This window comes from Pseudorasbora parva, chromosome 11 (genome assembly GCF_024679245.1).
Source record: "Pseudorasbora parva isolate DD20220531a chromosome 11, ASM2467924v1, whole genome shotgun sequence".
Lineage (NCBI taxonomy): Eukaryota > Metazoa > Chordata > Actinopteri > Cypriniformes > Gobionidae > Pseudorasbora > Pseudorasbora parva.
Window position 1 is genome coordinate 13,549,788 of NC_090182.1, and position 14,181 is coordinate 13,563,968.

The window sequence follows — 14,181 nt, forward strand, 5'->3', positions numbered from 1 at the left end:
GGGGTTCAGGTCAGGAGAGTTGGCAGGCCAATTGAGCACAGTAATACCATGGTCAGTAAACCATTTACCAGTGGTTTTGGCACTGTGAGCGGGTGTCAGGTCGTGCTGAAAAACGAAATCTTCATCTCCATAAAGCTTTTCAGCAGATAGAAGCATGAAGTGCTGCAAAATCTCCTGATAGCTAGCTGCATTGACCCTGCCCTTGATAAAACACAGTGGACCAACACCAGCAGCTGACATGGCACGCCAGACCATCACTGACTGTGGGTACTTGACACTGGACTTCAGGCATTTTGGCATTTCCTTCTCCCCAGTCTTCCTCCAGACTCTGGCACCTTGATTTCCGAATGACATGCAAAATGCTTTCATCCGAAAAAAGTACTTTGGACCACTGAGCAACAGTCCAGTGCTGCTTCTCTGTAGCCCAAAAGTGGCTTGACCTGGGGAATGCGGCACCTGTAGCCCATTTCCTGCACACGCCTGTGTACGGTGGCTCTGGATGTTTCTACTCCAGACTCAGTCCACTGCTTCCGCAGGTCCCCCAAGGTCTGGAATCGGTCCTTCTCCACATTCTTCCTTAGGGTCCGGTCACCTCTTCTCGTAGTGCAGCGTTTTTTGCCACACTTTTTCCTTCCCACAGACTTCCCACTGAGGTGCCTTGATACAGCACTCTGGGAACAGCCTATTCATTCAGAAATTTCTTTCTGTGTCTTACCCTCTCGCTTGAGGGTGTCAATGATGGCCTTCTGGACAGCAGTCGGGTCGGCAGTCTTACCCATGATTGCGGTTTTGAGTAATGAACCAGGCTGGGAGTTTTTAAAAGCCTCAGGAATCTTTTGCAGGTGTTTAGAGTTAATTAGTTGATTCAGATGATTAGGTTAATAGCTCGTTTAGAGAACCTTTTCATGATATGCTAATTTTTTGAGACAGGAATTTTGGCTTTTCATGAGCTGTATGCCAAAATCATCAGTATTAAAACAATAAAAGACCTGAAATATTTCAGTTGGTGTGCAATGAATCTAAAATATATGAAAGTTAAATTTGTATCATTACATTATGGAAAATAGTTAACTTTATTCACAATAAACTAATTTTTTGGTATATTGGACCTGTATATATACACATACATACATACACACACACACACACACACACACACACACACACACACACACACTTCCAGTCAAAAGTTTGGACAACCTTTCCCATTCTCTTTGATATATATATAAATTCCATAATCTATTATATTTTATTTTATAATTTTATAATAAAAATGCATAAGCATTGTCTTTAATTAGGGAAAAGATTTGAAATGCTTCTACTGTCATATTATTAATAGCCTTTTTTTTTTCTCAAAACAAACCATTTCTCAGGTCCCGTGCTCTGCAAATCCATTCAGGGTTTGACACTCGGCCCCCATCAGGAGGAGAGTGGAATATGCGACAGCGGGGTGGAAACCTCTTTCTAGAGCCCCAGCCTCGGTTTCTTCGACTCCAAACACAATCGCACAAACTGAGGCCTGAACCTAAAGACCAGCTTCTCCCACCTCACTACAGCAGCAGTGCCACTCAAACTCAGGACACGCCTCCAAAATCTTTGAATGGCCACCGCCCACTGTGCCTCAGCCACCCCCAAAATGCAAATGAGCTCTGAACTGTTAAGCTGGGGAGTCCTCTGGCCATGGGGATTTTCTTTTTTAGCTTTTAATATAAAAAAAACCAAAAAGCACTTATTTGAACATTTTATTTTTTCCTTTAATAAGAGCTATATTGTCTTTTTGGTCATTTTTTTATTCTCATGTGGCTGTTTTCTTTGTGGTTAAGCTAAACTATGTCCAGAGCCTAGATGTTAAATCAGGAAACTGAATATTTAGGTGGTCAATGATGTCTGATTCTCAGGCCTGATTTGCAAAAAAAAAAAAAAAAAAAAAAAATATATATATATATATATATATATATATATATATATATATATATATATATAATATTATAATATTTTTTTCCTGAATTGTTTATAAATACATTTTTTTAAAATCTGGTTTAATAAGCCTGGCCTCAGCTATTTGTTAATATATTTTGACAATCCAATTTAAGACCTTCAGTTTAGATCAGCTTCATTTGGAGCTGCAAAGAGGTGGTCTGCTGGTCTACCAACCAAATCCTTTGGATGATGGAAAAAGCTCTCTCCTCCATAAAAGACCCTCCAAAAAGCTCTGTTCTGCTGCCATCCATCACCCTTTATTTTGCATTTAGTGGTGCTACCTGTAATTCATAATGTTTGTTCACAGGTTCTGATAAAAAATAAAAATAATCATAAGCTTTGAGAATTTCCTCTCTTCCACTTGTTTGATTGATAAAAAAAACAGCAGGGTCAGTCCTGAGCAGTGATTGGAGTGTGTTTGACTAGTGTGTGTGCGTGCGTGCGTGTGTGTGCGTGTGTGTCTAAGCTTTGAGAAATTAACCTTTACAGAAAGCTTTTTTTTGTTACATTTTACTTTCTGTTAAATCTCATTCCCTTCTGTCATGTGTGAACTCTGTATAAGACAAAATATCACTCAGATAATATGCTGATCTAGAATCGGTTCTGTTCATGCATCACGATGAATATTTAGTTCTTGCTTTGTTCAAAGCATGGCCTCTGACTTTTGAACTGATTTGGGGACTTGCGTGTCACTTAAATGCTTTTAGCCACCACAATATTGTCATACTATAGTAAATAATGTTTTTAAAAAAAAGACAGAGAGAGCAAGAAAACCCCAGACTAATGGTTTGACAGGCACTGTAATGTATTTTGTCTGTAAATTGATATTTATGTCTGTACCCTGTGAAACAGTGTTGTACAGAGGGAAAATATGTGTGCTTTGTACCTGGTTTTATTGTGATACTTTTATAATAAAATGATGTATTGTGTATTACTGTTTTCTCCTGCACTTATTGGATATACATTTTGCACACAAGTTTGTTTCTACTCCATAATTGATGCAGCAATTTTCAATTTGCTGGTTGTTGTGATGTGTTCTGTAAAACCACCAGCAGATGGCGTTAGATCTTACCTTTTTAAACATCCAATTGTTTGAATTTCAATTCTTTAAATTCTCGCATACCTCATGTCTTATCACCTTTTTATTATAGTTTAGCTAATTATAACTGCAATAAGTTAACTCTAAGCTTAACAAATTAACTTATAGAATTAAATTTATTTTTTACCACGGTTTCATTTTTCTTTTGGCAATTTAATTGCCGGAAGTATAGCGACATGATGTACTATGTTTTGTCCATATTAGCATCTGATACTGAGGGGAAAAAACGACTGACAAATTAACATATTCTACCATGAGCACATTTTTAAACAGTTTATTTTCCTTCTATAAAAAGGAATCTCCTGATAATTTAAACGTGTATTATTTGTCTGTTTTACAGTTTACAAAGTTAAGCCACTGTGTTCAGATGACTCAGCCATTCAAGTTAGTCCAGTAAACTATTGCGTATTATGCCAGGTATGTTAAAGGCGTGTCATCGATGTGTTTAGCAATTTGAGTGACGAGTAACTGTGTATTTGTATGTTAACAGGAAGCATACAGTGAGCTGCAACCACCCAATCTGTAATTGAATGTATCAGTTTGAAGATGTTTTAGCTACACTTCGGGGAACAAATCCTACAGTAGTGAGCTAAACTGATAAAACCTCCTTTTGAGGATGTCCTCACAAGTAAAAAAAAAAAAAAAAAACTTCATTACTTTTTATTATTGTACTCTATGCCATAAAACACTTATTATGACAGTAAGTAAGCAGCCAGGAGGGCGTGAAACCCTCACATCTGCAGAACATCATGATGTGCTGCGACTGCGAGCGTCGACGTCACAACGGAATTCCGCATTCTAAAAACAGCCTGTGGATCCTGCTTGGAGCTCTAGTGTGTGTTTGTGGCAAGCTGAATGAACATTACGCATTATAACTCCAGTATATTAAAACTAGGTCTTATTTTTGAATTACAACTAAGTAATCTATGCAAGTCTGTTGCTCGCCACAAAATAAAAAGAAATACAAATCTCAGAATTGCTTGATATAAACTCACTGACAGTTATAAAATCAAAATTGTGAGATACAAACGTGCAATTGTACAAAAATGTCAGAATTGTGTGCTGACTTTTACCTCAGAATTGGACTTATAACTTATAACAGAATTCTGAGAAAAGAAGTCAGAAGCCAGTTTCTGTGTTTACTAGAAGCACGCAAACACAACTCGGACGTTGTCGTTATGGATCCGCCCACCGACTCTATACACGATGTGATTGGCCCGGTAAGTGTTAGGTTAAATAAAGCTCAGATCTGTATTGAGAGTTGCTAGATGACACCCGTGGGCAGATTAGATATGCTGCCGCTAGGGTGCATCTAGATTTCTAGGCTAGGGATAAACAAATCTGTGGGGGAAAAATTGAGAATTAAATTTATCAGACTTTATAACTCACAATTGCAACAAGGTTATATCTTGAAATTCTGACATTGTAAACTAAAGAGCCCTTAAAGGGGCATGGTAAAGGAAAAAAAGTGATGAAGAAAAATATCTTCTTTGCAAATGTTTTGCATTCCCCCTTGAAACTTTGCGCTGGAAAAAATTTACATTCTGCCAAGAAACTTTGTCCACTATAGCAAAAGGCTCAAAAGGTAAAGATCCAGTAAACTCACAACTGAGACAAAAAAAGTCAGAATTGTAAGCTTAAAAGTAAAAATTATCTTTAAAAAAAATAAAAATAAAACAAATCCTTTAAACCAAGCTTTCACAGTAATCCAATATTTTTTAAATAGCACATATACCTTTACTATTTTCACTGGGAATTAATTGCAATAGTTTCTAATGAATTCTATAAGGTTATATGGTGCAGATATTAACTATTCTCTTCTAACAGGTATTATTCCAAAAAAACTAGAATATATGCTAGTAGGAAGTAAATAGCTGATATCTTAGAATTAAATTGCAAACATTTGTAATTTGTTACCAATAAAAATGGAATGATCCAACCAGATTTCATGAGAAAACATGAGTATTTTATAAGGTGGTGATTAATGCGATGCGATTCGTATGCAAACGTGATTTCTAGAACTTCTTATGGACTAGTTTGCCAAAATGTGGTTAATCTCCATCAGAGAGTGTTGGGAATAATGACAAGTAGCAAAAAATGGTCCTCACTGCAGTGCCAAATGACATCCAGCTCCACCTCTCTGGACATCATGAGCTTGATATAAGGCCTGCCTTATTAGCCCAATTATGATTTCCAGCGAGTTTCAGTGTGGTAAAGTAGTTTAATTCCAATTAAACATTTATCTGATTCCATTTTATAATGTCCTCAAATTTAGGTCATAATGCCAATTGATTATTGACTATTTATATAATAATTCATCTTTACACTTTACTTTTTTAATTATTCTATATAACTCAGACTTTACACTTTTTGGCAACATAATGTAATTTACATGGAAACCGTGGCAAAGGATACACCCTCCTCTGTAAGCAAGATATCTCTAAACTTTTAGAATCATTATTACCTTTTGGCTTACTTTTGTGGTGATGAGACCATTGTACCAGTCGCACTGAGGCATTTAAAATTCTACCCAACATGTATAGTGTTGTATAATATTTGATCACATTAAACTAGATTTTTGGGTGAAGAGATGGGGGAGGAGTTTAAGACAATACTGATGTGATTGACTCAGTGTGATTGTGTCTTGGATGGGGATGATAATTTTGCTAAAGAGGGGAAGCTGGACTTCACGCTCCACCTGTGGCTCTGCAGTGAGCTATGGAAGCTTTTTTCTGCCATAGAATAAAACATTTTTAGCCTGACGTCGTCATACTCAATTCTAGTCAGAATATGAGTCTGATACTGCTTCATTGGTCTGTAATTATGGGACGTGTTTCAACCGAACCAGGAAAGACATCAATTGGATAGACCTACAACCAATCAGAGCAACAAAGCGACGCATAACATGTTGTCAAACGTCAACAGAACTCTTGTTGCCAAGTCTGCGGTTTTCCCGAGGGTTGAACTGACCTCAATTATGTGATATATAGACCCAGGAATGTGAATTTTACACACATTTTACTCCCAAACACCATTTTTTTAACCCCCTCCAAGAAGCTAGGCCTACTGTTTTGGGTTAGTAGTTGGTGGGTTTTGTTGTAAAAACCTGGCAACCCTGTCTGCACACTCACTGGAATAAATGATCTTTGCCGGTGTTGAAATAAAAAAGAATTTAAGGATACACACAGAGTACTTACCAACATGATCATCATTTCTGAGAAAAATAGTGAAGGTGAATGCATATAAGAACAAGTTCTCCATTAAGAATTTGAACAAATGCAACCAAAGCGCCTTTGATGGCGTGCATTGATTATGTCACTGTTGATCATCTGTCTATCATCGTCTTAAGCCCGCCCTGAAAATTTGATTGGTCTGAACAGTTTCTGTTCGGCATAATTACTCCTCTATGGATCAAGTCCAGACCGAACTGCCCAAGCTCAAATGTTGTGGGTGGGGCTGAGTTCGGATGGCATCCAGGCTAAAACATTTTAAAAGATGACTGCGACTTTTTATCTCACAGTTGTCGCAATTCTGACTTTTTTTCTAGCAAATCTGGCTTTTCTCTAGCAATTCTGACTATATCATGCAAAGAGTTTACATCACGCAATTTTGACATTATAATTTGCAATTCTGACTTTATAACTCGCAATTCTGACATTTTGAACTCGCAATTCTGACATTTTGAACTCGCAATTCTGACTTATTTTCTCTTTTTATTGAGATATAAAGTCACAATTGCATGATATAAAGTCAGAATAGCATGGTTTAAAATCAGAATTGTGAGTTAAAAAGTCCAATTCAGAAGGGGCAAAAGACTCAGAATTGCAAGTTTATATCTTATAATTGTGATTTTATATCTCACAATTGCGTGTTATAAAAAAAGTCAGAATTGGACTCACAACTGCAACTTTATATCACGCAATTCTGAGATGTAAACTCACAATTGCGAGAAAAAAAGTCAGAACTGTGAGATAAAAAGTTGCATATACATTTTTATTTTTTTTATTCTGAGGAAAGAAGCTTCTGTAGTGAGCAGCCTCTAAAATCTAAGGGATTTTGTCTGCTGTAGTTTTTGCTTATGTAAGGAGAATTACTAGTGAATATTTGAAAAGATATTAGTAGCCTTACTGTTAGAAAAAATACCAGTGGCTTATCTAATGAATATGGTTACATGTCAAAAAAAAAAAAAAAAACAAAAAAAAAAAAAATTATATATATATATATATATATATATATATATATATATATATATATATATATATATATATATATATATATATATATATATATATATATATATATATATATATACTAGTCACTGGAAGTACAAGTAACAGACAGATAGGCTACTAGTGATGTCAAAGGAATACATATTAAATTGGCTTGCCATAGCTGAGGTTGCTGGTGTGAAGCTCGTGTGAATGTGTTTCTCTCTCTGGCCGGGGCTCTACTACAGGCGGAAGTTAAAGGCGCTTGTGTTGGTGAAAATCTCCTCTGTTGAGAAAGTGAAAATCATCGTAAATGATAAGCAGCAGGCGATTTATGACAATTAAAACCTCAGCGCATCACATATGTGGACGCGGCGACTTTTATTTTTTTTCTCCTGCATTTGCACACTGCTGGTTGTCGTCGGTAAAGGCAGACTGGCATATTTATTGAGTTTGGTGTCTGGTTAAATGGTCAAATAGTGAAGCTCTCACAGTAACTCACGCTTTGATTTTGAACGAAGACATTCTGTTACATTGATTCATTGTTACGCATTTCCGACTCTTGTTGATACACTGTAGCGGGAGAGAAGGAATATTCACTTTATTCAGTGATGACTCGATTGGGTTTAACATAATTGCTAAATCACATATGTGACTTCCACAACAACCAATCCCGTGGAGCCTTTTCTCTTGGTGTTTGGCGCTGGATTTTTCATTGTAACTGACAGAGATGGCAGACAGCGGTCGGGAGAAGCACGATAGCCCGAGCTCGAGCCCCGGACCCGGGAGGAAAAAGGCGCAGCAGTCGCCTGGGTCAAAGGCGCGGTACTCTGTCCACTCTCCCGGGCACTGCTTTCGGAAAGTGACCCTGACCAAACCGACCTTCTGCCATCACTGCAGCGACTTCGTATGGGGGATTGTTGGGTTTGTTTGTGAAGGTAAGATGCTTTATGGCTTCATTTGGTCGTCATGCTGTTTCATTCAGTAATACAATGTCTACAAAGTGTCTCTTACACAAAACTGCTGTGGTAGTAAGGTGGTAGTAAGGTGCTACAGCGATGGTATTAAAATACAATACTATGGTAAGAACATAGTATTTAACCATAGTATTGGTTAAATACTCTCATAAACATCTTAGACAAAATATTTTTGAGTTGGTCTTCTATATGTATTTTGGGTCCTTTAACTATTTAATTTAACGTTCAAGTAATTTTGTTCCAAATTGAATTTTCCCATACCATTTTGATTGACAATTTTGATTGACAGATTATTATCTGTGCACGTGCCATCCTGGAAAGGGAAGGGACGAAGAAGGTATGTTAGAAAATAGATGGAGGATGCCAAGCATATCAGTCTCATGTGCAGTCCTATACACCTCCCTCTTGAGTCTTGACAGAATGATCAAAGCGCTTGTCTACTTACTGGGGAAGACAGATTGATGCAGATCGATACGACACACTCCTGTTGGACAGGAATCTGTGCAGAAGGACGATCCATCTAATTGATGGAGGCCGGTGAGAGTGAGAGAAGATATGTACCATTCTCACTTCTGTTAGTTAGACGTCATTTTTTTTTTTCTTTACAGAGCTGCTCAGTTGGGTAAACAATAAGCATTAAGTAAGGCTTTAGATTGTGATTTAATTCAAAGCAACCAGTGAGCAGTCCTTCGGAAAAAATATCTAATGGTTCACTGATCACCTTTCGCAGGATCCAAACCTAAAAGGCCCAGATTACAATTAATTAAGACAAAAAAGTATCATAAAAGTGGTCCATATGACAATATATTCCAAGTTGTCTGAAGTCATAGCTTTGTGTATTGAACAGATCAACATTTAATCCATTATTCACTGATAATATTCCCATCCAGTCAGTTGTCAATGACAAACAAATAAAAATGCGCAAACGAGTTGAACTTGACAACTTGATCAGGTCAGTTAGCAAATAAAAATTTACGTCTACTTCTCTCATAAACTCGCATAAATGAAAGTTAGGGTGGATATATTTTCAATGAAATATCGACTTACATTTACAACACAAAGCAAGACTTGGAATATAGTGCCTTTTGTGTCCTTTTTGAAGCTTGACAGCTTTTATTGTAATGCATAGAAAAAAGCAATTGGTTTTTCTCCTTTTGTTTCCAGTACTGGTTTAGTAACCCTTGGCCTTGCAGAAACTGTGATAGAATATCTTCTTTAAAAACCAGAGCGTATGCCTGAGCTCATTTCTTTTTACTCTTTATGAGGAGTCATCACATTGCTGCTGATCTGTAGGTTTTAAACTTTAATGGTCCTCCAATAACTTCAAAATGAATCATTGAAGGAGCCAAATCCCCTTCCATCTGATTTCTATAAGGATAACATTATTTTTCCCCCTCAAACACAGAATGAATATCAACTAGAGCAGCTGGTTTTGCCCTTTTAAAGCCTGTTGCTGTTTCGAAGGGAGAGATTAATCCACAATGTCATGTTATTCACCTAGATTTCACCACAATTCCTGTATGAATGATTATGGCAACAAGCAGCATTACTTTAGAGACAAGTGGACTGGATTTATGTCGCCATATGAGATTGGCATGGCAGGAAAGCAGATGTTGATTGACAATGTAGATGTTACCAGGCAGAGTTAGGCAGAAATGAGATGTTTCTGTTACGTAATGTGCTGCAGTGAAGTCGTGATTGACTCTTCTAGGTTGGCATGGTAACACATAGTCTAGTGGAGTAAAGCGGCAGGCTGGATGCTGTAGCAAGACGGACTGAGAGTAGTACATAAACACACACGCATGCGCTATGTTCTAATGACCATTGTGTGTTTATTGCACTGGTGAAGAGACTAGTAACGTGTCAGGCTCAGAATATTAAGTTGTATTCATTATTGTTGCATTAATGCCAGACATGACTTGGCTACAGTGTTTTGTAAGGGTCGAATTATGTAATTATATACATATAAGCTCTGAAAAAATTAAGAGAACACTGCAAAATTAAGATATGTTAAGATATGTTTTTATGTATCTGTTAGTAAAATTTAAAAAATATATATTTATTCTACAAACTACTGACGTTTTTCCAAATTTCACATAAAAATATTGTCATTTAGAGCATTTATTTGCAGGAAATGTATTTTACAAAAATATGCCATTTATTCAGACCTTGAATAATGCAAATAAAACAAGTTTGTATTAACATTTAAACACAATATTATTATTTTTTAACTTAGGAAGCTTTCATATGTATTGGCATGCCTCCGATCAGTTGGTCACATTGGAGTTGGGCAACTTTATGCCACTCCACTTTGCTAATATTCCAGAGCTAATACTCCGCACACAACTACCCATAATCTGCCAAAAACCTCTTTCTGTGTTTTATATTTTTCTCAGACCACAAGAAAAGCATTAAGAAGTGCATTTGCTTAAGTTCTGCAAATTTCCTGTACAATAATTTGTGGTTAAAACAATTAAAAGCTTAGTGTTTAGCCATTTTTGGCTTGGCTCATATGTTTTCCCCAGGAGTGTATATGTTCTGTGGAAGTCTCAGAACCAAAAAACATTTGTCAAATCATGGAATTTTGTCTGATTGCAATGATGTCCTACCTGCCTGTCAACCTGTATTTCCATACCTCCACGCTCCTGCTTGCTCAGACATCACACATCCAGAGCTTTTTCGAGGCTATGTAGTTGTGGACAGGCTGCCACAGAGCACCATAAAAAAAAGCAGCCGCATTTTACGGTTCCTCTTCCGAAAACAACAAGCTTGTGCTGCGTTCACACCATGTCATAACGCCATGTTATAACGCCATGTCATAAGAAGATGGCAACCTGTGACATTCTACTCAGAGCTGCTCACATACTTGGATTCAGAAATATGCGTTTCTGTCAACACTATCAACGGTGAGATGAATCTGAAGCAGTCAGGCTGCAAGTCAGAGCTCTACGTTTTTTACAGTCATTATTATTGACATGGTATGTGCTTTGACACATGAGGTGTTTTAACACTATCTCCCGTGGCGCTTTGCAGACTCTGCTGTGTGCGTTCGTGTGTTTTGAAGGAGGCATGGCTTTGGGAGATGCTCTGAGGGGAGGGTGGGATCTTGTGCTTTCAAAACCAATGCTGCCTTCACATTCTATAGAAATACTTCTGAAGTCATGTTCGCAAGGTCATTGCATTCAAAATTTTGACTTGAGAGTGCTTTCATTTCCAATTTTTAACTAGTGTTTACAATAATTCTGATAACGTCAGCATTACTTGCTATTGCTAGCCTCTCTGAAGTTGCCTATCCTACACTGTAAAAAATGATGTTCACTTAGTTATGACAACATATGTTTTTACATTGTTTTAACTCATCAAAATAAGTTAAGAAATGTTAAACTTGTTTTTATTAGTTATACTAGATGTATCTAATTTTTTAAAGTCAGTTTAACATAATTTAAGTTGAAATAACTTCCAAGTCGATTGTACTTCAAAAGTTCAAAATTTGCCTTTTTTTTACAGTGTACTTTATACCCTACTTTTCAATGGTGTGGTTGTAAAATAGGCTCTATTATTATTAAAAAAAAAAAAAAAATTGAATAAGTTTTTATGTGTACATGCAGCAGACAATATTACATTAATCAAACTCTAAATATGAAGATAATTTTAAAATAACTCTCTAAATAATTTTTTAATGTATTGCAGTGTTCTATCTTGGAAAAATCTGTTTTATATTTTATTATATTTTTATAGCATTTCGATTGTGCATTCACAAGCATTTATATTACAGTACTGTTTAAATATAATTAAAACGGAATAATTTTATTGTAATAAAGTTCGTAGATGGGAAGGAAGGAGGCAGGAACCGGCGAACGTTCAACAACTTTAATGTACAAATAAATAAACAAAACGAAAGTAAAACCGCGGGCAGCCCCTCACGGACGATTGCCCGCAAAACACATAACAAAACTCAACATAAACTCCAGGCCTGGTCCTCTCTCGTCTTCCGCAGCCCTTGCTCCTCCTTTTATGCTCCCGTCACATGGCCGCGAGACGAGACCGGTGTGTCATGCAGCTGGCACTCGTTAACATTCATCACCGGCCCTCGCCCCGCTGCTTGTCCCACCACATTTATGATAATATTTCTTTATTTATGTATCTATCTAAAGTACAAAGTATCTATTATCTCTGTTTCGCATTCACCAAAAATAAATGGGGATAAGTGGGAAAAAATCCCACACAAATTCCATTTTAATAATCACATCAAATAAATCAAATAATTTAATAATTATTTACAATAATTTAATAAATAAGTCATTTACACATGATGCTGGTTAGGACACTCAAGACTCTCATAATTTTTTTAATCTCAGGAGAAAATTCACCAAAGTATTAATCTTACCAGAATCCACTGTCTATTAAACATAATTTGCTGGACTGTACTGTACTTCTGCGCCTTTGAGAATTTTTTTTTCTTTTTTCTGTTGATACGTTTGAAAAGGTTTTTAACCAAGTAAATCCAAGTTTAATCCAACAAAAAATCTTAAACATCTTATTTAGTTTGATTTTTAAATATCTAAACCTGGCTCTCGTAACATAAGCAAAGAAGCTGGAATAGCGTTAAAGGAAAAAAAAATCACTGTTTCAGCCAAGATATTTGGTGTAACTGCTGCTTGATGTCTGGAAATGTTGTTTACAGATGATGCAGGTTGGGACACTCCAATAAACATACTTTGCTGGACCTTGACAAGTCTTTGATAAACTTTTTTTATTCTTTTGATTCTTTTGAAAATATTTTTAACAGTGTAAATCCAAATTTAGTCTTAAGGTTTTTAGATAAAAATGATCTTAAACATCTTTAGTTTTATTTTGGAATAACTAAGCATGGCTCTCGTAACCATAAGCAAAGAAGCTGAAAGGAAAGAAAAAAAAAATGTTTAAGCCAAGATATTTGGTGTACCATTTCAAGTCAAAATTTTAACATGACTGTATCAAACTAAATACATTGATTTATACCAACTAAAACCAACTAAATTGGATAAATAGTTTACTTCATAACTACAATAGAACTGGAAAAAATGTACATTTTTACTGTTGTTTACCCCTCCAATGTTAAATAATAATAATAATAATAGATTTTATTTATAATGCACTTTTCATTCCGAAGAATCTCAAAGTGCAACAAAAACATGAAAACATAAAGACATGGTTACAGCCTTGGGTACAGATAACTCTTTAAGGGAGCAGTTGCAGAATTGACATATACATTTTGGTCACTGATATACATTTTTTGTCCACTGATAGTCCCTTTATCACCAGTGTTTTTATTTTAATTTCTTAACAAAAATGCAGCCTGCTAAAGCAGTTGCATGGGCTCGTATGACAAATGTTTGTGTTGATTAAGAATGTGTAAACAGAGCCATCTTCGTGCTGTCTTTAGCATTGTATGCTTGTCATTTCTAACCGTTTCTGATTTCACAAGCGGAGTGGGCATTACACTGAGCGTGAGAACGTGTCTGTGGTACGTTAAACTTTAGAATGTTTTCCTTGCTCTTGTAGTTGTGATAGTGAGAGGAGCTCAGCCTGGCCAGCGAGATCACTTCCTGTCTCTGGTAAGCATGAAAAACCAACAAATGCACCAGTGAAGTTCAGTCTGTACTGAGGGCCAAAGTGGGCTCAAACAGCAGCATAAATTGGGCACACAGTGATCCTCCAGTCACCGACCATAGACAGCCGATCGGTGCTGTTGTCTTTGCTGCAAATTGTTCTCTTGAGCAATAAATGCCACGGCTTGATGTTTGGAAATGTTCTTGAAATTTTGTTCAGTTATAGATTGACCTTCCCTAAGAGCATAAGCATTCATTTGTTTCTGTGAGTACTAGTCCAACAGGTCAACTTTGGACTTAACAAATGAAATGAGTTTAGCGCAGGA

At 36.5% G+C, this 14,181-nt stretch overlaps 2 protein-coding genes across 3 annotated transcripts in view; both read left to right on the top strand.

Annotated features, from left to right (window-relative positions):
* Positions 1 to 1,908, top strand: part of nfkb1 (nuclear factor of kappa light polypeptide gene enhancer in B-cells 1) — a 65,971-nt gene extending 64,063 nt beyond the window's left edge. Inside the window, exon 31 of the mRNA XM_067457144.1 lies at positions 1,374 to 1,908. Within this exon, the coding sequence (XP_067313245.1) occupies positions 1,374 to 1,468 (95 nt within the window). The 3' untranslated portion in view covers positions 1,469 to 1,908. The remainder of the gene's footprint in view (positions 1 to 1,373) is intronic.
* A 5,596-nt stretch (positions 1,909 to 7,504) lies between these two features.
* The window catches only part of LOC137092733 (diacylglycerol kinase theta), a 38,635-nt gene continuing 31,958 nt past the window's right edge, over positions 7,505 to 14,181 (top strand). For both annotated transcript variants that reach the window (XR_010908333.1, XM_067457145.1), the window contains exon 1: positions 7,505 to 8,225. Coding sequence is in view for 1 of the 2 variants with exons in the window: in XM_067457145.1 (XP_067313246.1) it covers positions 8,018 to 8,225 (208 nt within the window). In the remaining variant the exon portion in view is untranslated. The remainder of the gene's footprint in view (positions 8,226 to 14,181) is intronic.